This window comes from Chamaea fasciata, unplaced genomic scaffold (assembly GCF_029207755.1).
Source record: "Chamaea fasciata isolate MVZ Bird 193981 ecotype frontalis unplaced genomic scaffold, bChaFas1.0.hap1 SCAF_7, whole genome shotgun sequence".
Taxonomy (NCBI): Eukaryota; Metazoa; Chordata; class Aves; order Passeriformes; family Sylviidae; genus Chamaea; species Chamaea fasciata.
In genome coordinates, this window is record NW_027094092.1 from 53,378,895 (window position 1) to 53,402,555 (window position 23,661).

The 23,661-nt window shown below is 37.3% G+C and overlaps 1 protein-coding gene across 1 annotated transcript in view; it reads left to right on the top strand.

Annotated features, from left to right (window-relative positions):
- The window catches only part of TDRD9 (tudor domain containing 9), a 68,876-nt gene that overhangs the window by 13,879 nt on the left and 31,336 nt on the right, over positions 1 to 23,661 (top strand). The window contains exons 2-8 of the mRNA XM_066188914.1: positions 3,628 to 3,734; positions 10,354 to 10,451; positions 10,891 to 11,112; positions 13,091 to 13,213; positions 15,538 to 15,618; positions 18,468 to 18,632; positions 22,921 to 23,024. Coding sequence (XP_066045011.1) covers positions 3,628 to 3,734; positions 10,354 to 10,451; positions 10,891 to 11,112; positions 13,091 to 13,213; positions 15,538 to 15,618; positions 18,468 to 18,632; positions 22,921 to 23,024 — 900 coding nt within the window. The remainder of the gene's footprint in view (positions 1 to 3,627; positions 3,735 to 10,353; positions 10,452 to 10,890; positions 11,113 to 13,090; positions 13,214 to 15,537; positions 15,619 to 18,467; positions 18,633 to 22,920; positions 23,025 to 23,661) is intronic.

Here is a 23,661-nt window from a genome sequence, read left to right on the forward strand (position 1 = left end):
TTGTTTAAAGGAAGGTACCCTCAGTGTATTTGAAAGCATTTACAATTGAATGTATCAACAATTTTTGGTGTTAAACCTGTTTCCCATCTCGTAATTCCCCTACAGTGGCAGCTGTATTTAATTTTATGTTGAAAAATACCTTGTTTCAATCAGTTGCTCAAAATTAGTTTGACTGGGCAGGTGTACCAAGACCACTCACATTTCAGAAAAATGTTGTAGTAGTTAAACCACAGAATATGGAATGAAGAAAGAATCCTGTTACCTCATAAGACAGTGTTCATTCTTTTCCAAGCAGAGGCATGTACCTCTTTGCATTGATGGAAGGGGTCAGGCTCGAAATCCTGTCTGCTACTTCTGAGAGTTTCTGGAAATTGGTAGGTCTTGAAATGTACACACCTACCTGGGTGGGTCTGAGGATGTAGCAAGAGTTACTTGTTGAGTGAAGTCACTGGTTGATTGTGTTCTCAGGGCTTTGTAATTTGGTCTGCCTTTTTCCACTTGGAGTGAACAGAATGTCACATTTTTGCAGGTTCAGCCATGGACATCTGTCTGCTTTTGAGGATGAAATATGCCCTTGTTATGAATAAGGTCAAGTTCACCTACTTTTTAAAATGAGGGGCAAGGAAGAAAACCCAGAATATTTAAAATCTCCTGTATTTCCTTCAGTCGGTGACTTCAAATTTCAGTGATTGTGTTAGTCAGAAAAATGCTTTTTACTGCTTCTTAATTCGGTAGAATTTTGACTGTTTTGTATGTGCAGTTGAAAAGGCTGGAATGTGGGAAGCCTAAGGAATATATGCTATAACATGGCAGGTATACCAAAGGCAGGTTTTGACTGTCAGGAGGAATAGAAATGGGGAAGAAATAACTGGTGTATAGGACAGGCAGGTGATTCATGGGTAGAATCCAGAAATGTCCTTTCGTTTGCATTCCTCTTTTCTAGCCTAGAATGGATTTGAATTTCTGAATGTCGTTGTTCTTCTGCTGTCAGCGAATTTTGTTGAAAATCATTAGATTTCTACCCAAGGGAAATTCCTTTCTGTTCATCCAGGTATATAGGATGATGCCTCCCACTGATAGTGTATAATGATTACTTGGAAGGATTGTATCATTCTGGTGATTTAGGAGAGCTCCAGAGGGCTTTATAGTAATGTTTTTTCCATTTTGCTTAAAATCCCCCATTATTTTGTAAGCTTTTAATTTTATTAATGCAGAAAAGTACAGCATTAGAATGTCAATAAATGATATAACGAGGCCTGTTTGTTAATTTCATATTCCCATATGTAATTTTCCAGTTGCATATTATTTTCCTCAAGACTGGAGCCTGATTTGGTACGTCAAGTGTGCAATGTTTATTCCTAATGACTGGCTATTAAATATCTTGTTTATTCATTGTGTAGCCTGAGGTTCATTTATTGTGGGCTGTTTTCTGAAGACAGAAAACCTAATTCTTGAAATAAAATATTCAGATGTCCAAACAGACAAACAAAACAAAACAAATTAATCTATTCTCGAATATGACTGAGGTCAGGCTGTCCTCATTTTTCTCAAGCTGTACAGGCAAAGGTTGAAAGCACACACACACTATATATATATATATATATATGTGTGTGTGTGTGTGTGTGTGTGTGTATGTATGTATACTTACACACTTCTGGGAGCCTGTTTTGAAATGCTTAAGACCCTTAAAATTCCAAGAGATATAATTAATTAATTAATAAGTTTATTTTTTTCATTAGTTATTACTGATCCTTATCTGTTCCTTAACTGATTTCAGCTACTGCTTCAATACTGATGCATCTCCCAGGCCTTAACTGCGAGCAAGGAGCACAGTCCCACCTTTCCCAGCCTTAGCTCCTCAGTTGGAGTTTTCTCTTTGTGATTTGCTTGCTGCTTGCTCTGGGCTCTGTCAGTCAAGCAATACCTGCTCGTCTGTGACAGCGCTGACTGCTTGCCCTGGATGCCTTTTTTCCTCATGGAGAACCTAAGGACAAGCTGCATTTACTGCATAACCAGGTTTTATTTTCAGAATCTGTGTGCCCAGTGTACCCAGTGAGGCTGCAGGTTTATGGAAGTGAAAAAATAATTGGTTATATCAGTTAAAATCTGTGTAGTATGTGCATACAGTGCTGCCCAGGTGAGATTGTGCAGCCAAGCTTCATTATGGTATCCTCAGCTCCTGAATGCTTGACTTTGTTAACATCATTGAATTTTTGGGTTTTATTTGTGTTTAATATACACTCAGTGGAATAACCTATGTTGCAAGCAGTCAGACATCCTGTGTCTGATTTTTTCTACATATTTTTGCAGATTTACTTTTTGAGGAGTGTTTTAGAAGGGTTTGAGTGATGGAAGTTGGTGTAGGCAGCTGTTACTCCTGTAGCTGTTGTGCAGATGGGTGCAATCCTGCTGAACCTTGCATTAAGAGATACTTGAGGTCTGGGGAAAATTGCTGTAGCTCTGCCTAAAATATTGTTAAAATTGGATCAGAAGCTATTTCCTAGTTTGTTGGCAGCAGTAGGTGATAAATACTTGGTGTTCTGTTCTGAACTGGCCTGAGTGAACTGTCTGTAGCAGAGCCAAGCTGGCACAGAGTTTGCCTTGGCAGAGAAGGTGAGTGCTCTGTGGCATCAAAGTCTTGGGAATTTCCCTCTGTTGGAAGGGCTGTGTAAAAAATCTCATGTCATTTTCAGTGTCACTGTTTTTGGAGTTGGCATTGCCTATTTTTGGGGTCAAGAAATAAACCAGAGCACTATCCTTTCATAAAACATAGAAACAGATTTGCTGTGCCTTAGTGAATTGCTGCATAGGTAAAGGTTTGCACAGGGCCCAGAGTTGAAGTTAATTTACAAGGCTGTAGTTTTGACCTCTAGTTTGTATTTTGTTTAAAAAAATCACTTTGGATGTTTTCAAAACTGTTCTGTGTTTAAGTTCACCTGTGATTTAATAACCATACAGTCATTGTTTACATGCTGCTTTATTCTCTAGTGAATTACATGCTGCTTTATCCTCTAGTGAATTTCATGGGATTTTCTTCACACTGTTTATGTAGAAGGGACTTATTAAAATCTCATTTCTCTACATTTATATAATGATTAACATTCCTTGTGTGTAACAGATTTCCATAAAATTCAGTGATCAGGTGATTGTGTTAATTTTGTTCCCTAACCACCATAATTTCTTGGCTTTACAGTCAAAATTTTTTTTCTTACAAGCAGTGAGATGGTTGTGTTTCCTCCTATCTACTGCCCCTATTTCCAGGGAATTATGCAAGAATTATATACATTTTCCTAACTGTATGTGTCAAGAATTGAAGAAACAGAGCTACTTAATCTTTTTTCAGAGAAAATTGTAGTCTTTCATTAGAAGAGAAATCCCTAGGTATTGAGGCCTTAAAGGATGATATTTTGGGAGCTCAACCTTCTTGAGTCTAAACAAAAAGATGTAATGTGGCATTTTCCTCTGGCTAGTATCTAAATGCATAGACTAATTTTTTTTTTTTAAGTTTGTTCATTGAAGTAGTTCCTGCATGACATGGAGAACTTCTGTATAATACTGTTATTTCCAGAGATCCCAAAGTCTCGGAATAGGAAGCATTTATTGATTTATCATTTCTTTCCTCTTCAGGCTGCCTATCTCAGAGAATGTTGGAACTGAAAATGCTAAAAAATACAGACAAGCAGAGGAACAAGAGCTGAATGTAGCTGGAAATGATCAGCTTGTCTATAAAACAGGTAGAAAAAGAAATAAAATCATTTAGTTCCTATTATGAACTCAGATATAACTGTCCCTTTTTCTTCCTGTTGTCTTTATGCTATCTCCCTCGCTAAACTGAATGTATACTTGTTTGTTTTTTGATGTATGTGCATTAGTTTGTTATACATAAAGCATGGTATTAAAAAGTAAACTCCTTATTTTCTGGAAACCACAATGTATAATGCTGTTGCATAGATAAATGTGCATACATCTGGCTTGTTGTATTGATAAATGTAGGTCTGTGATTGAAATAAACCTGCAAGGAAAAGATACCACTCATTAGATTCATGCCTTTGTTCTCTTTTTCCATTTTTTATTCATATATCTCTGTGTACTTGATTGTTGGTTTGAGCTGCCTTTAGAGAGAAATTCAGTTGCACTTCTTTCCTAGGAGCTCTGGTAAAAGCACTGTGAGGCTGACTCACTTGTCAGGGCAGCTCAGCTTCAAACTCCTACTGTGCCTCCTCATTTCCAGATTTGTTAATGTAGCTGATTTCCCGAGAAAAGGACATTTATGTTCTCTGTTCTGTGTGTCATTATCTTAATACTTTCTGTATACCTCTGCTGGCATATCAAAATGTGACAAATTGAGACATTTTCTAAAAATTACTGTCCTTCAGCACATCTGCTAATTCTCTGGCCTCTGGAACTCAGGCTGGTGAAGCCACTTGTGGGATTTGTCATCAGCTGAGATGCAGTAGGGACATTTGGCCAGTTCTCCATGTGCAGTGCACCTTGTCTTCTGTCCTAACCACAAAATACTGTCTCTTGTTCCCTTGACATTAAAATTTGTGGGAGAGGAGGTATTAAAAAGTGGAAATGGGGGAATAAAGAGACTGGAAGGAGCGTCCAGTGTTGTCATTCAGGAATGACATTTCCTTAGTTCTTCTATGTGCTTTTACTAACAAAGGAGAGACAGCAGGAAGCTGACTAAGATTGAGTTCTGTAGATGTTTCTTTAATACTACAGTGGTATTGATTAATGCAAGGCAATACCGTAGCTCATTCGATATCTTTTACCTGTTAAATCAGAATCTTGTATGAAATAGACCGGCGACTTAGCAGCACTAGTGGCTGGCGTGACTTTGAATGGGACTGATGCTAGCAGTGTTCCTCTTGTAAAGAAACAGGATTATAATGTAAGCTTTTTAGGAGATATTTCTGTGTAGTCATCCTGGTACTTTCTTTATAAATACCTGTTTTCTCTTGGTCTACCCTAAAATATTTGTCCTTGAAATTTTACCTTGTAATATTTGCTCTCGCCTTCCAGTTGTAACTTACTGAAACAGCATCTAGTCAGCAAACAACCATAAAAAATAACTGAAGTATTAATATATTACATAATCTCTTATTATTAATCCATTAGATAGTTTCCTCAGTTCCTTGCCCCCCCTTCCCCCTGTTCTGGTCTTTGTCTGTCTCATTGTCTGGAGTCAGTTGCTTCAGGAGCTGTTCTGTGCAGTGTTGATGCCTGCCTGCTCTCATCAGTGCTCTGCTCCCAGCGGTGTGTGATCCAGTGGCACACTCCAAGCAAACTGGATAGTGACAGGACTGGAACATTCCTACGGCATTCTGAGACTGAGCTGCCAAATCCCACCTAGATGTAGAATAACATAAAAGCTTCAGAAAATCTCGGTTCTTCCTGCTCTTAACTTTTACTTTCAGATTCAGAAATACTGCGCTAGGATAGTAGAATAAAAAAGCTCAGTAAGTGAGCCATAAGAATTGTACTGTTAATTTTACAGCTTATAAATGTGTGTGTTGTTCTACATTTGAGACTGCTTTTCTCTAATGTAATATGCTCATTGTTCAGATTTCAAGAGCTTTGAGATATATTTGTAACTATCAGCTATGTTGATCTGAAAGTGTATGCTTTCCTCAAGAACATGGGAACTGTCATAAATGATCAAGGATTTATCTAGACCAGGACCTATGAGTTGAGCTGTGTTGAATACAAATGTAGTCAAGAAATAACCTTCACAACATGGAAATGAGAAGCTGATTTTTTCTGAAGGGTCTGAATCGGTACCCCTTTTGTAGCTTCTTTCTCTCAAGAGTTGCTGTCCTAACTATAGGCAATATTTTCTGTGCAAATTGATAGCCTGTTTTAAATCTTGCAGTTACTGCAACTGCTTGTGCACTGCTTTGTGCCTTGTTACTTGATGAAATTCTGTTAAGTTTAAATCTTGTGCTTTCCAATTTCTTTGAAAGAGCATATGCTTTTATACTGACAGAGGACGAACAGAAATGCCTGATCTGCTTCTTTGTTGGGTAAACAGATCATCAGGGAACTGCATTTAGAGTTCTGCCTTCTGCAGAGCATGGTAGAAATGATACTGCTGTGCAGAGGAGGTTGAAGTGATTAAATAAAAGCAGAAGAAAACTCTTTGTCATAACTGTTACCCAGAATGAGTAGAGCATTAGCAGTTCTTCCCTGTCCCACCAGGCTTGTTTCACATTTGGTACTGGCTCTTCCAGGCTCCACACACTTTTGATTCAGTCATGGGGTCATGGGGTGTTGTGCAGAGGGCAACCTTCCAGAGCTGGGTGTATAGGACACTTAGCACTTCACTCATCTTGTGGAAAACTTTTTTTTTCCAAATTTGGGAATTCTGAGCTGTACAGACTAGAGCTTTACACTTCAGAAAGCTTCTAAAATCCTTAGTTCTCTCTCTCTTTTTTTTTCTTTGAAGAACACAGAATTATTTTTACGCAGCTTTGTGGATGGCAGCTTTTTCTTTTTTTTATTTTCTGTCTTCATGGTTTTCAGGCCATTAAATGGGTATCTTCTGGAGATCTTCTAGGTCCCACCTCACGTAATTGCTTTCAGAGAAGAAGAAATTGAAACATTGTTTCTGATACATAAAAATGATTTTTTTTTTGGTACCGTACATATTTTGAATTCAGAACAGATGCATGCCAGAAAAATGTCATAACACAGATCCTCACCCCAAAACCTTTTGTATATAAGATATGTGTAAGTTGAAGAGAATTGCAGTAGGGAAGTCTCACCAGACAAGTATTTTCTTAGGAATTCTCTGAATTAAGCTCATCAAGGATCAGTTAGCAGCACCTTCATGTATGTGGTGTTTGACTGAGGTAGCACCATGTTCTAGGAAGTCCTTTTGCTTTTTGGCTCAGTGTAGGAGCCAATTGTTACCTTACCTTTCCTGGCTTTCCTTTCATATGAGCTTCCTTGCAAACTGTAATCACTTTGTGAGTTTGTAGCTCAGCAGATCAATGATTTAATAAGCATCTCATTTGATTAATCTAACCAGTACTTTCAAGTATATTTTGTTTTAAGCATCTCATTTTAATTCCTTAGTGGCAGGTAGCAAGATACTGCTGTACAAATTCTTCTCCCAGAACTGGTAAATACAAAAATCTAATCTTACGTTAAAGGATTTCTTCAGATTCATTTCAGGAAACAGGTACCAGAGGGAGTACATCTGCTGTATGGGCTGTAATAACTGGGATAATGAAAAATTGCTCTTTCCATGGGCACTGGACTGTTTTAGTCATTGACATCTCTACAGGACTTTCACTGAAAAGGAAGGGAAGTGAGCAGGCAAATTCATCTTTCCCGTAACTGAGTTTTATGTTTCTTTTTTGCACTGACTTTGAATAGAGAAATTAATACTGTTATGGACTGGCATTAAAGCTTCTTATACACTGAAATATTTTGCTTGTCCTAAATGAGCATGGGGGGCAGTTGCCTTCTTCCTCAATTTACTGTTTTCAGGTTAGAAGCATCTTGCATTCTGTGTCAGAATCCAAGGTGCAGGTTAGAGCACAATGCCTTAGAAAGGTGTGCACTGGTTGGGTCAGTTGTCCTGGTTCTAATGTTTTTCAGAAAGCACAAACAATTGAAAAAGCAAAACTTTGTGCTTTCCTTGCTGATAATTCTGTAGACCTGTAGCTGAGTGTCTGTATTGGCAGGAGTGACCAGCTTTTCTGAAAACCAGTTCTCATTGGGGGATTTATTACATATTAGATATGAAAAATAAGAAGAACCCCAAGCAAACCCAAACATTTGAAGGTAATTACACTGTATGGTATAGAGTGCACAGTTGAATGGTTGTTTAAATCAGTAGAATAACCTTTAATCGGGGTGCGCATTCAAATATTATCTTCTGCAGCAGATCATCATGGTTTAGAACAACTTTCATGTTTAAAAAATAAAGGTGAAAATTTTAAGGTCTTTTAAGGTGGTTATTCAAGTTTCCCATCTCAATTTCATTTTGTTTTTTACTAAGGATCATAATAGATTTCAGCTGGAATTTGTCCTCAGTTTGTTACGGCGAGGCATTTTCATTGCTGGTTGTGTCACGTCAGTGTTCATCTCAAGCTGCCGCTTTGCTGAGGCCCAGAACTGTTCTGTCTCTGCAGAAAGAAGTCTCAGAGCTGTCGTGGCATTAGTTCCCCAAGCTAACTCAGTAATGTTTCTTTCAGTTTAAGCACAGAGGACGTGTGTTAAATAGAAAAAACCCAAACCATACAGTGTTTAGTACTTGCAGCATCTGCTAAATGGTTGTATGGCTGTCAGTTGTTAAACTCTGCGTGGTGATTGTGGCTAACATCGGATCGCCGTTTACTTCTGGTGTCCTTTTTTTTCTAGACTCCTGTGCTTAGGAGAGAGTAAGATGTTGCTGTCCTAGAAATGTGGTATAAAAAGCAGTACTAAAAAAAGTTATGTTTAAAAAAAATTACACACAAAAATTTAATTAAATTTTAATTTTATTTAATTCACATACCTGTTTTTCAGCAGGTATGTGAATACTGGTGGCTGTTTCTTTGCTTCTGGTTTGTTCCTTTGTGTTTTATAAATAAAATTCTTAATTGAATTTTAGGTTAATGATGTCTGACTAATACACTGGGGTTTGTACTGAATTACAGAGGGTTATTATATGAATCTTACCTTTTGATTTTTTGTGCCTCCCTCCTTATTTATAAGCACTATTAAAAATTGCTTTCTTCTTTAAACATTTTAACTTTTCAATATTGCAGTTATTTCTTTGAAGACCTGATAGAGGTGGGAAGGTTATGTTGCTCTAGCAGGAAATCTGCTGATATTGGGATTTGTTCCCTAACAGCTTGAGGTTTCTTCCAGCATTGATCAAATCACACAGAGCTATGGATGTCTCAGTTGTGACATGTTTGTGCCAGAGGGAAGCCAGTCTGCCTTTGTTGGTGTTGCTGTGGCAGAATGCTATATATATATATATATAAAAATGAATTTTTCTGGGGAATGTATTTAGAAACTTGAGCAAAAGTATTTTTAAAAGGACAGTTAATATTTTGAAGGGGTGCTGCTATCAAGTTCTGTATTTGTGTTCAGTGTTGCTGAGTAGATCCTTGTGCAATGATCACCTTTCACTGTTGTGTTACAGAGTGCAGGTAAAAGAATCTTCTGTGTTTCAGAATGTGGCTTTAGGAGAACTGTTCTGTATTGCCTTATGAAACCCTCATAGTGAGCTGGCTAGCTTTTGGGGCTTTTTTGTAGTGTTAGAATAACTTAATTTGTTTTCCTTGACACTTCGAGGCAATTCAGGGGTGTGGAATAGCGCTAAGATGCTGTTCTGCCTGCTTCTGCTTCACTGCTGTGTGAGGTTGTTACAGCTTTCCTAAAGAAGGGAGCTGTAACTTCAGTCAAGTTTTTAGGCTGTTGCCTTTAATGTAAAATAACTATTGCCTTTGTAAAAAGAATAATAGAATTGTCTCACTACTCTATTCCTTAGAGAAATGGTGACATTAAAAGAACTATGGGGTTTTATTCCCTGTACGTAAGTAGCCATTTTGCCATAATACCTGGTGAAAGCTCTTTGAAATGGAAAGCATTTCCATTTTTGATTTCATTATGCCGTGGGTATTTTAGCCAAACTGTTTAATTTTTACTTGGAAAATTGTTATTTACCATTCTTGTCCAGGTTTTCCCCTTCTGCTCCTCCAGACCTGTTCTTTTGTTTTCAGGATCAAACTGACTGCAGACCTCTGAGCAAAAACTTAGGCTGGCACTGAAAGATTTCTGTCCTGTATTACCCAGTGCTAATGGGGACTAACTCCTGCCAAGGTGTACTGTCAGAGTATCACACTGAAAGGTCGTCAGGGCACTTAGCAGATTTTAGTGGCCAAGTGGTAGAAATATAATGATCTTCCTGACAAATTGGGGGTTGTTTTGCACTGTGGATCCAGCAGACTTTAAGGGAAACAACGTATGTACGTGAATAAGGTATCTGTTTTTCTGTATTGTAAACAGTTATTGGGTATACAGGTAGAACTGGCAGTTGTAATGCAAACTGCAAAAATCCAGTTTTTTACATTAAGAGAAGCATAGAGAGTTGTATGTATCCTTTCCACTGATGGTGGTTGACACGCGCAAGCAGTGTTTTTTCAGAGTTGCTTCCAGTAAAAAGGCAGCTGCATGAACACAGAAAATCTCTTCAATCTACTAGTAAAAAATACAAATTCTATTAATACTTGAAGTATGGAATTTAACTTTCAGAGGAGTTAGGTTTCCAAATACTGTTGTCATAATCTCCTGCTGGTGTTTCTCTTTTGTCTGTTAAAATAAGTGACTCTTGGTTATTTTTGTGCCTAGGTACTTCATTGTCTCAGTGTGAATCAAGTGATTCAACTTCTATGCCAATAAGTAAGTGTAAATATTTGGATATGCCTACAGCCAAACACAGGGAAAAGGTAATGTCAGTGTATTTCTCTCATGAAATAAAGCTGAAAATAATGTTTTGTTGTGGCTTTGGGGTGGTTGGTTTCTGTTATTGTTGTTTTTAAAAAAGAAACTTCCATTCCTGTTCTAAACACTGCACAAAACTTTCGGGTTTTTTATAAAACCATTGCATAAAATATCTTAGTAGGAAAAACGTTGGTGTTACACTTTGTTTATAGGTATTCACATAAAATATGTACATGAGTGTGTGCCCATATTCTTTTTTGTGGTGTTCTGATGTGCTTTAGGATTTCTGTTATCTCCAGATGCCTACAGGATGATAGAAAATATGGCACAGTGTTTTGCAGAGGCTTGCTTTGTGGCTTGGAAGCTGTTGGTATTTCAAATCTGTTTGAAACCTGTTTTGAGTTGTTTTGTAGACTTACAAGTTCTCTTGAAAAATTGTTACAGATAGTGTCTCTGATACAAAACAATTCAGTTGTGATTATAGAAGGAGCAACTGGCAGTGGAAAGAGCACACAGATTCCACAATATATTTTGAATTATTGCATGAACCAGTCTCTGCCTTGCAACATTGCTGTTACCCAGCCTCGGAAAATTAGTGCCAGCAGCCTTGCCAGGTGGATTAGCAAGGAACGATCATGGACACTAGGTGGACTTGTAGGATACCAGGTATGAGAAAACTTCAAATTGTATTTTAAAATGCATTAAAACTTACTGTATGTTCTTTCTTGATTACTTTTAAGCATATCTAATGTACTTAAGAAATGTTGAGAATCTGCTTTTAAAGTGGAATTGCTGGTTTCTATCTGTCTCCTGCTAAATGTTTGTAATTAAATCAGCTTGTCAATTTGAACAACTGTGGGCCTCCAACAGAAAATATTTGTCTGCATCAGACACGTCTATGTTACTAATCACTGAAATTGTTGCAGGAGAACTATGTTCTGTATTGTCTTCTTTAAACTCCTTAAATAACTGACTTTGTTTGACTTTATTACATTTACTTGTCAGCTCTGTCAGAACTTTAATGCATTTATGACCAGGTTCTTTCGTAAACAACTCCTGTTCCTTTTTAACGTGTGAAAAACTCAAACTAGTTTTTCCTCTTAAATTCGTCTCTTCCGTTTGCTTTGTTCAACTCAGCTTCAAGCTCAGCTCTGTCCCTCCGTTTATAAACTTGATGCCACATTCCTCTTTTGACACAGGTCCTGGTGCTTTGATCAGCTCCTTGTCAGTACCCACACTAAGCTGCTGTGATGGTGGTTAGGCCACAGCTGTCTCTGGATAAGCTGCACTGGTTCCTCAGGCCAGTGGGTTCACACTGGTGTTTACAGTGGGAGGGATGTCCATGAAGAATTGTCTGCTTCTGGAGTCCTTTGTTGGGGGGAATATTTGCTGGTTTCTTCTTCCTTTCTGCTTCCTTCTGTTTCTTGTTCTTCTTCCTTTCTTTCTTTCACTTAGGGTAATATGTATATGTTTGCTAGCATGCATTTAGAGGTTTCTGTTTCTTCATAGGTATGCAGTTACAGGTTACTTCCTAATAAGCTATATGTGGTGCCATTTATGTGTGTTAGGTATTTTTTGTTACCCTTAAATCTGATTTTGTACAGTTTTCAGGTCTGGAGGGGTTTGGTTTTTCACTGAGAGTGACAGAGTTGTTCATAGCATGGGCCCTTATGTGTCAGGCATCTGCTTCATCTGTTATCCCAAATCTGCTTTCTTCTGTGCCACATGACATGCGGTAACCAAAACACCACTGTTACCTACGTTATTCTCATACTAAATCCTGAAAACACAGCGCTGTATCTGCTACTAAGAAGAAATTAACTCCATCCCAGCCAAGACCAAGACAGTTATTTATGTTGTTTCAAATTCATTTATATATAAACCCTTTGTTGTGATTTTTGATACCTTGAATTAATTACCCGTAAAACTGCTAAATTGATTCATTAGGCTAGTGAGTCTCAAAGACTTGAAATGGTACTGTACTTCCAGACTGTCTTCAGGGCAGTGTATGTGGATGTGTTGTGCTTGTTTCACCAGCACTTGTATGAGCTGAGTAGAAACAGAGGGAAATGGTGGAGTGCAATGTGTCTGCTCTAGGCGGATGTAAAGCTGCACAGGAAAAGATGGTCACAGCTCTGCCTGCCTGCGTGGGTTACATGTGAGATAGCTGAAGTTACACAAGTACGTTAGAAATCAAAAATCTGCTTCATATAGAGTTGTAGAACTTTTCTCTCAGGAGTGAGTTGCCTGGTCTTGGTGAGGAGTTAAACCTCTTTCCTTTTCCTGTCCTGTAAACAGACTACAATTTGGCAAAATCCTTTTCTTGCTCAATATATTAGTGGAAAGGATGGTGTATGTAGATACCTTTAGAAGTCTGAAGAATTCTCTTAAGTCCCCAGCAAGGAATTTTGTTTCTTCATAAAACTTCAGAGTTTAATTTTGTTTTTTTAATTTCTTCCAAACGAAAAAAATCAGTTAAATTGGTTCTGGTAAGAACCCTTCTGTATGGAAACTTGTGCAAGTTTGAGTAAAAAATTTTGATGGGTTTACACTGTGTTTGGTTTTGGAGTTCTTTCACATGCATGCTTCGATAACTACAATAAATATGTTTCCAGCTCATATGTATTTTTCTTACTGTTGTTAGTTAAGTTTAGAGAATGTTTCGACAAAGGAGACGAGGTTGCTGTATATGACAACTGGAGTTCTTCTTCAGAAAATAGTTTGTGCCAAAAGCCTGACTCAGTTCACACACATTTTCATTGATGAAGTAAGTTACTGGAAGTAAGTTTAATTTTCATATTAACAAAGCCTTCTCTTCTCTCTCTTTTCCTAGCAAGAGAAGAGAAGTGCAGACATCTGCTTTTAAAGATGTTTTACATAAGTTGTGTAAGGTAACACTTGCTGATACAGGCTTGTCAGCGTTCCTTCGAGCTACAAGATTAGAACTGAAGGTGTGGGGAGGGTTTTTGGTTAACTTAACTTTTAATATAGGTGCGTTGAAATGTTTTTTGAAATCTATCTTGTGGAATTCAAGAACCTGTCCATCTAGGCCTGTCAGGGGGAGGCAGTTACTTTTCATTCACTTGGATATTACAAAGTCTTTATTCTTCAGGGGTGTCCTGAAAAACACCTCTGTGAAAGTTCTGGCTCCTGGTTGTGGGTACAGTTCACTCGTGTGGATTCATTATTGTTGCCGTCAATTCACTAAAAAGCTAAAGAAAATACACTTGTAGTTTGTATATTTTTACATGTGTATTTGCTTCTTTTATGTTGAAAGCAATATTTGACTTTTACTCATAGTCAGATGTGAAATTGTGCTGTCACAAATCACGAATGTAAATCACATGTAGGATGTATGACATTTTGGGATGCAGTGATGCAGAAGAGGACTTTGGGGCTTTGGTGGGTTTTTTTGGAGGGTGCTTGGTTGGTTTTTGGGGGTTTCTTTGTATTGTATTGCAAAGCTTACAAAGCTCTTTATCTTGTATTTTTTGTAAGTGGCGTTTATAATTTTTATCCTGTTACAGGTATTGTAGCTGAGAGCTACAATATTCTTGGATATTTGAGGATCAGGGAGACAATAGTTAGTGTGCCATTAGGCTATGACAGTAACAAGGCTGTCATGACTGCGCCTGAAATGGTACACTGGAAACCTGGAAAAGATTGAGCAAGTAGTTACATTTTCATATGAAGAAAATTTAATACTTCATTCAAACAGAAAAAGAACAAAAAAACCCCAAAGCCTAAGGAATTGTATCAGAGGCCTTCATGGAAAAAGATTTGAGCACTCCAGTGTATTAGCAGAGTGTTGGAAACCTTAATATTTCCTTTAATAAGGAACTGCACGTTAAATGTAGTTTCAAATGCTGAACCATAAGAGGTGCATATACAGAAAGTGTTATTGTTCCTTTAGTTTTAAGATTTATTCATTACATATGAAAGTGAGTGAAGTTTTCTGGCCCCTTATACAAGAGAATAGGCTTATGCAGAGGTTTTTCAAACTTTATTTTCTTGGGTGCTGTAATTCGAACTGATGTTATTGGCTTGTACCACTTCCAGCAGCATCCATCTGTCAAGACTTGTGTGTGTTTTGCTTCCCCAGCCAGGATTCTGGTCCCTCCTGTTTCCCATATGTCACCTTTTCCCCCATACCTCCTACAGAGATGGTGATCTTGAGCCCACCGTCGCCATTTTTAACAGTGGAATGTTCTCCACAGCATTTTTAATTGCAGCTCTCATCCCTCTCAGAGAACTGCAGACATTTAGGAGCATACTTAAAACAAACCAGGACCAAAAATCTTGACTTCTCACAGCAAGACCTTACTGTCAGCCTGAAAACTACCTTAGCTAGATTTGTTTTTGTTATGGGACAGCATTGAATATAAGTCTTATCTTTATATTATATTAGAATATGCTGATTAGCTTCCAGGACATGGATGTTGATTTGTGAAGGCTGTACTCCAGAAAAAGGTGCTGCACTTTAAATATTTAAACTGTAATTCAAGAAAGGGATATGGTCATCATGGATAATGTTGGGAAGAAGTATTTGCTGAATTGTAAGGAGAAGGCAGAAGGCTCAGGTGCTAGGATATATAAAGAATTGGGTGTAAATTAATGTTTTAGAAAGCAGTTGTGTATTTGGGTCATAGCTGGAAGCCACTGGGAATAAGGCACATCTATTCAATTTGCTTAGTTTTCAGACAAACCAAAACAGTCCCTGGGTCATTTGGGGTCTTACCAGTACAGTTGGTTTACCCAGCATCAGTATCATGGACTTCATCTGTTACTGTCAACTCTAGTAGAACCAATAGTTAGAGCTCAAGATTGATTTTCTAGTTATTATTCTAGATTTTCTTAACTTTAGAGTGACATGATTTTCACAAAGGCTTCTGTAGTCATCTGAAGACTCTTGTTGGGATTTTAAAGTGTTCTTAACATGCCTAGGCTCGAAAGGTGTGTGCTTTCTTCAGTGAAAATGTATTGTTATTCCAAGTTACAAAAATAAAGCGTAAAATTGAGTAAGAAAGTCAGAGATTGTCAAAAAGAATAGGATGAGTTAATGAAAATTAAATTGTGGATAATGTCTTCCAGGTGCATGAGCGTACAGAAGAAATCGATTTCTTGCTCTTGGTGACCCGTAAACTGTTGTATACAAATTCACAGTCTGTAAAGGTGGGTTCAGACTGAATTCTGCTGTTTTTTCTTGCAAGAAAATTTTTGCTTGTCTTTTATCTATGAAGGCCATATTTTAAAGAATTTACTAGGAATTACTATGTTATTACTATTTACTAAAATGTTATTTAGTTTGCCATTCCTCATAAGTAATCGAGCTAAGGGGCATGCTTTTCCTGGCTGCTGTAATGTGTTCTGAGAGACTTCTTTTTTTTTTCCCCTCATGTTAAAATGCATTAGTTTCTAAAGCCTGCTTAAGGCTAAAAAATGCACGATGGATATTTGACTAGAATTACATCTTGGGTATTGAGGGCAGTGCTTATCCTTGGTTAAAATGGTAGCATTAACTCCTGGAAATACTGAACCTTTTTGTTTAAGTGGGATGACATATTTGAAGAAACGGCAAAAGACCAGAAATGCTGTACTGTAATTTCTGGGCAGAACTAGTAATAAAATATGGTTGAGGTTTTTCTCTGCATGTTAGACAATTCTGCTTTGTACTAAAGCAGAGTTCACAGACATTTAGCAAGACATGTTTAGTCTTTGGGGGTCTCAAAGTAATGAACTCTTGAAATGTTAGAAATTAAATACAGGTCATGGAGTTAGGCTAACTCAGTATATTTCTGTGCAGCTACTTGGGAAAGCAGATACTTCGTGAGACTCTGAAGTGCTTCAGTTAATTGTTTAATGTGAATTTTTCTGTTCAAAATAGAGTCTGGGTTGTCTGTTTTTGTTACCACTGGAAGGAACTGTGTGTTCTTACATGAAGTCCATCACATTGATTCAAACTTGGTCTTCAGGTCTTCCAAACATGCTGTCATTGAAAATGCTCTTTTAGTTGACATAGGACATGGCTGTGCAGTTCACATCTTTCACTTTTTATCCCTTTGTATGCTGATTTAGATTTCAGAGAAAACTCTTGTCTTTAAATTCAGAGACAGAATGTGAAACTATTCAGCCTTTTTTTGCACTTGGCTCTGCTTGCTGAGAAGAGCAATAATTTGATCAAACTGAGTTAGTGAGAAGTTTGCCCTTTGTTCTGATTATCGTGTTGGTTTCAATGGAAGGAATCCCTACAGACCCTGTCATCTTTTACATTAGAAAACATTTTTTTGTTAGAGTTTCCTGACAAATTTTTCATTTCCCTCAATAGTTACATTTCAGTCTTTTGAAATTGTCACTGAAAATTTTTATCCCCTTTTATATTGTTCTCTGCAGTTGTTTCTGCAGATGACAGTTTTCTAATATAGTACAAACCTGAGAGAGACCTATATTTGAGAGAGTGGAGGGATGTCCCTTTGAATTTTTTATGTTGAAGAAGAGGGAACTCTTGATCTCACTCGCTGGCCTTGAGCACAGTGGAATGGGCTATTCAGTTTGAATTTATATACTAAGCCCTGTGTCTCCTACTTTGTCCTTTTTCAGCCTCTTCTAAAAAACTGTAAAGGAAGGAAGCTTTAATGTGGCAAATTCATTTAGAAAATGTAAGGTTCTCCTCCCATCCTCCCTGGATTCATGGAACAAAAGGGTGCAAGGATCCCTGTTTAAAAGAGGAGACAAAACATTTTAAACTCTGGTGGTACGAAATGCATGTGGGCTGTTTGTTTCCTAGTTTGGAAGTTGCAGACCTCAGAAGTAGTAGGTAATTCAGCATTGCATCAATTAACAGGAGTTTAGTGATTCTGATGTACTGAGGACAAGATCTACTTGCTGAACTATCTAATTTATATTATGCTGGATTTTCTGGCAGATGGCTGCTGCAGATTATTATTTTTAGATCACAGAGCAGATACTGGATTGTTCTGAGGTTGGTCTTGCTGGGATCGGGTTGAAAGAAAACCTTGAGACAAAGAGTGGCTCTGTTGGGTCAAACCAAACAGTGCAGTTTCCGTAGTGACTTTAACAGTTCTTGGTATCATCTCCTGGGTCTTTGGACATATCCATGTTGTACAAGTGGTTTTGGACTGCTTGATCTTGAACTGTCTTTTTCAATTACTCTCTGTTTTGATGTGTTCGTCTGCTGCGTTAGTGATATGTGCTTGTTGAATTTTTGCTTTAGGAGTGCATCAAACTCTTGGTTCAGTTATGTGACCCTTCAGGCACTCTGTTAAGAATCTGTCACTTCTTTCCACTTTGGAAGGATTCCATGCAGATTAGAGTCCAGATTACAAAGATTAAAAAAAGTCTAGAAGAAGGGGTAGTTTATTATTCCTTGCCTATAACTGCTGATTTGGATTGGATTTTGTTTCGGTGGCCTTCAGAGGTGGTGACATTTAGCCTATTCCTCTGGCATAGGTGAGTCACTGTCTGTTGAGCCATGAGGCAGTCCGTGCTGTAGTGGGACAGTTTTTCATATATTTGTAGAATTATGTCCTTTAAATTTCTCCTTTCAGGATCATGTTGGAAAACTTAATGGTTTAGCCTGCCTCTCCATGTGTTCCTTGTGCCTTTACGTGTGCTTTGAATCTGTTCACAGTGGTACAATGCCCACTTCATTAATTTACCTTCCTGTTGTTTTCTGAGGGGGATGCTTTTGTGGTTTACAGCATTTCTGGTTTAGGTGGTGAGGTTTTTATCAAGAGTAGTGCGTGTTTTTGGTTGAATTTTCACCATGTTGTCTGCCCTAGGCATTCTAGCCTGAGCCATTCTCTTACAGGTGCTTGTGTCTCTCCTCGTGCTGGTTAGTGTATCTTAAGCATGTAGTTTGATTCCCTTAAATGTACTTAGGTTGGATACCTGTAGTATGTAACCTAACCATTTAACGTGAAGAGGAAGTGGAGAGTCCCATGTAGCAGGACAATTTGTGTTAAAATTAATGCTTTATATTTGCTCTACTTTTGTTTTAACAGATAATACTGATGTCTGCTTCCATCAACTCCAAGGAATTAGCTGATTACTTTGCACTTCCAGTTCATAATGGTTTGAATCCAGTCTGTGTATTTAAGGTGGAAGGCAGACCTTTTGCCGTGGAAGAATATTATCTTGATGATTTGAAGGACATGTTTGATTTCCAGGTATTGTAAATATAATTTTATTTCTTTGGACATAATAAGAAATTGGAATAGTCAATTGAAAACTGTAATAAAATTACATATAGCCACTTTTATATTGCAGTTCTTGGTAAGAATTAGTAGATGATGATAAAACAGTCTTCTTATGAGCAGACTAGTTTCCTTCATGAAACAGAGACATTTCAATAGTATGAGACATTTTGTTTCATAATTGCATTCAAGATGAGTAATGTAAAAGTGTGTGCAGAAAGTAACATAAATAGATTTACAGATCTCTTTGACTACAGCTGACAAAATCAGGGAATATTTCCTGAGTTGGTTCGTGTTGTTGTTACGTATCAAAGGCAGAAAGTGCTATGAAATGGAGAGAAAACAAGTATTTTTGATTGAAACTTTGATGTTATCAAGTTGGCTTCTCTATCAGCTGAGGCTTTCCTGTTTTCCTTTCCTATTTCCTATTTTTCAATAGTGCCAGAGATGTTATGCAGTAGTTTTGAACCTATTTGTGTTGTAACCATGTAGGCCACCATGGCAGATTTGTAATTTTGAGTAATGAAAACATGTTAGAATAACAGATAACTCTCAGATCCCTGGTGAGCTGTGCTGGAGAACTGCTTCTCTGCTGCCTAACAAGGGTGGGTGCTGGCTGAAGATGTGTTTGCTTTATCAATCTAGCTTATAAGCTGCACAGAGTGTATTTTGTGTATTTTGTTTTTAGAGCTCCTGACATTATAGCAAGTATCTCTGTAGACATCAGATTATGAAGGGATGAATGTTAATATAAGTTAATCTGTTTTCTTTGGTTTTATAATAGGAGTTTGTTTTACATTTGAAAAACAGCTGTGTTGGAATTTACTTGAGTGAACTCTTTCAGTGTTATGGTGCAAGGCAAAATAAACAGGTTAAAGCAGAGTACAACAAATGCACTCAGTCCTGTATTATGATACCCAGTCTAAAAATAACTGGGACGTGGGTGTAATTATTGGTCAGTTTTGATAATTCAAAACACTTTCGGAATGTTATTACAATGAAGAAGATGGGGGATGCGCTTACAAAGTAGCAGTGTGGGAACACACTGTTATTATTTAGCTTTCATCCGTCAGTTCTGCAGAAAATAAAATAGCGAAATAAAATAGGAAGCCCAGAAGAAAATAATTGCTTCTGCTGTACACAGCTCAGGCATTGGTTATGCCACAACACAGGCAAGGTAAAATAAGAGGCTGTCAACCATTGAAGTTTTAATGCAGACAAAAAAATAAACTCAGTGCTTATAGCAGTTGGGCCATCAGTGTTTATACATTAGTATGGCATTTCAGACAGATAATATGGAAGACATTATGTAATACATGGGGCTTTGTAAAATATTTTTGATGATGACAACAAAAAGTTTGCCAGGAAATTAGGTTTACTTCAGTCAAGTTGGATTTGTCATAGCTGCACTTGGAGCTGAATGTCAACTTGCACACCTTGCACCTCAGAGATCCCGAACAAAGGACCTGCTTTCAGTGCTTAGCCCTTTTTATACTTTTTTATTTTCTGTGTGTTTTTTATTTAATGTTTTCATCTGCTTCTTTATCTTGTGTTGCCCTATCTATAGCTATTCTCTTTTTCAACAAGATGGGGAGAATATGTTTGTCCAAGATGTTTCTTGTGACTTAGGGCAACAAATGAAGCACGTAAGTGCTCTTGATTTCCTTTTTTTTTGTATCTGTATTAAAAAAGAATGAAATTGAATTCTAAAGCACTGATTCTTGGTCTTGATCTTGTTCCTCATAGTGCTGTTTGTGAAGATTTTCTCTTCTTTCTGAATACTAGTTACAGTTGAAAAATTAAAATGTGAAAGGTCTAAGATGGTTTGTGTAAAATCCATAATAAAATGAAAGTGGAGTGTGAGTATTAAGACAGTTAATGAGTTAATGCTGCCATATGGAGGCTGAGGCACATGTTTCATCATGCTAAAATCTAAATCAGTTAGATAACTGCCTGAGGTACAGGCTTCAGGTTTTAATTCTTGATGTTTTATTTTCACCTATAAAAGCCTGTAAAATTTACATAAAGGAACACAACAGTTAAAAGTAAATGCAGTTGCTGCTCTTTAGATAAACAGAATTTTTCTAAGTTTACTTTTGATTTTAAAATTATTAACTGTAAAACTACATTACCTAAGTCTTCAGTAATTTCTTAAAGCATCTCAGTCAAAATCATTTTAGTCATTTGTAATTGTCTCTTGGCTGTGAGGTGTGAATCTTTGTCCCTTCTCAAAAAAATCTTAAAATAATGGGGATTTTACTCTATAAGTGTAGGATTCTTCTATGAGTCCTGCAGAGCTCTTGGCTTTACTACATCACTCCTTTCTGCATGTGATGATAATGTTTTAAAACTGTGCTTGAAAATAAAATTTATAGGAGTAGTTTTGACTTGAATAATTTGTCAGTTCATTGATGCTGTTATGATTTGGAAGATGAATAAAAATGCCAGTCATTATTTTTTCTTCTGTATGCCTGTTTGCAGTAAACCCTCTGCTGTGGCTAGACAGACATCTAGCTGAATCAAAGATAAAGCTTTCTACTTGAATTACTTTGTTTGTTGGAAAGAATAAAAATAAGGGAGAAAGAAGGAAGAAACATTTTTCAGTGTAGCACTGGCTTATCTGTGCCCAGATACTGGGTCGTTTGTAGGAGTACTGCTTAATTTGTGAGCATACGCTTACAAAAAGTTGTCTTTGTTTTGACATAATGGGCTTGGTAAACACATTGTTCTGGATGTTTAAAAGAACCATGATTTTGTCATACCAGCAACCTCTAAGCCCCAAGGAATTATTGAAACACAGATTTCATGAAAAATGCATGGAGGCTCTATCTATAGACAATTTTGAAGCCAGTTGTGTAAATGCTTGCCTTTTGTTCTGGATAGTGTTAGACGTATGAAATGCAAATTAAGAAATGAAGCAAGGTACAAAAATGCAACCCGTTTTTGGCTTGCAAAGGCAACTTCTTCATGTCCATGGAACTAGAGTCAAGAGTCCTGATGAAAGGTAGTGAGCTGCTGTCAAAAGCTGTTCTGATTATGTTTTATTATTTCAGTCAGGTCTGACTGGGGTTTGGATTTGCTGTTTGTCACATTGTTACCTTTTATTAGGAGTGATGGGGACGCCTTGTCTTGTTAAAGAATACTAAAGGTACAATCAGTAGCAAAATTGAAAAGACAGATTTGACAGTCACTTAAGCAGGGATAACATAAAACAAAAAATCTTAGGTTTGAGCAGCCCAGAAGAGATAACTTACTTAGATTTTTCACATAGATTGGGGTAAAAATCACTCTGAAGAAAACAGTCAAGTATTTTTAAGGTTTCTCATGGGCTAATCAAGCTGAGTATTGAGGTTGCAGTAGCAATTCTGATCTAAATCAGTGTTTCCAGATTGGTGCTAGGAGCTGTGCTTTTGTGATTGTCATGAGCTCCTTTACAGTGGGAAACTGGTAGAAAAATTACTAATTTAATTTTAATAGTTTAGATTTTTAAGTTGTCTGTGAATTTAGCTCTCTGAAACACTTGGAAAAGTTTGCACTAGAGTGAGGAGAAACTCTGAGAATGGAAGGTGAGCAATGATCAAAAGCCATTTTCCCTACGAGAGAAAAATGTGTAATACTAGAGACCTTTTTCACAGCAGGTATAGTTCATCAAACAAAACTGAAAAGCGATTAACTTACTGTCTTTGCTCTGAAGACTTGATTGTTTATGTTCTTAAATACCGGGACCTTGAGCCTATACAGAATGCTGGAAAACAGTGTAGACAGAATCACTATGGTTCTGTTGAGTGCAACAGAACAGTGATTCTTTGGCAGGGTGGGACCAAAACCACAGGATTCATTAAATGCAAAAACAATTTAAAGGAGAAAGATCTGTGTGCAGGCAGGTAGAGAGATCTGTGTAATAGCAGCTGTGAGAAGCACTCTACAGTCCTTACACAAATCCCTCCTTGTCATCCTGTTCCCTTGGGTTCTGATCCCATGTACTTGACACTTCAGGATAAGGAGCTTGTCCTCCAAATGAATAGAAGGTGGCCTGGTGCTTGTATAGATAAATATCAGTAGCATTTCTTCAGCATAAAAATTGTAGGGTGCTTGAAGAAAAATGTTTATTTAGAAAGTAACGAGTACATCAGATGAAGTTACTTCTTCTGTCGTGGATCAGTTTTAATTGCAAGTACTTGACAGATTGAAATACATGTGTGAACTGCAGTCTTTTAGCCAGTTACTCTGTGTTAACCTCATTATCTTCTTCTCCAAACAGCTTCGTCCTCAGAGCCTTGGGGAACCAGCGATAGAAAAGAAAATGTATCAAGTGGCAGTGTCTCTGATTCAGTCATTCGATGAGTTTGAAAAGAGGAGCAGTGGGTAAGATGCGGTTCAAGATCTGGAATCAGTGGCTGTTGGGGAAATGAGAAGCTAATTAAGCAACAGCAGCAGTCCATAGTTATTAGTGGAAACTCAATTTTTACTTGCATCTCTGCCTTTATTTTACATATTTGTTTGATTTGTACCCAGTGTTCCTAAAGTGCATTTCATGCCCTGGAGTATGAGTGACTATTCAAGGCAACCATGTCATATGGAAAGTACATGCTTTACTCTACACCAGGGCTGAGGATTATTTATATCAAGAATGAAACCAGAGCCACTGTTTTATACTGTAACCTAAAACATACATTATTTCATGGAAAAAAAGGATAAAAACTAGGCATTAATTTTCCCTGGCTGTTTAATGCCTTAATGTCATGTGAAATAAGTAAAAACTAGATTTTCCTGCTGTGTTTTGTAAATTAATGTTTAGTATCTGAACATGTAAATAAAGTTGGTTCTACAACTTCTGTCTAACACTGAGTGTGTATTAAATAACCTGATTCTGATTATTTTCATTGCAGAATGAGTATGTTTCTGTTTTGTCACAGTTTTGAAGAAAAGAACTAAACCTAATGCTCTGGTTTCAGTGTTTATATATTGCATTTTTCAGAAAGCATAGTTGCAAATAATGATT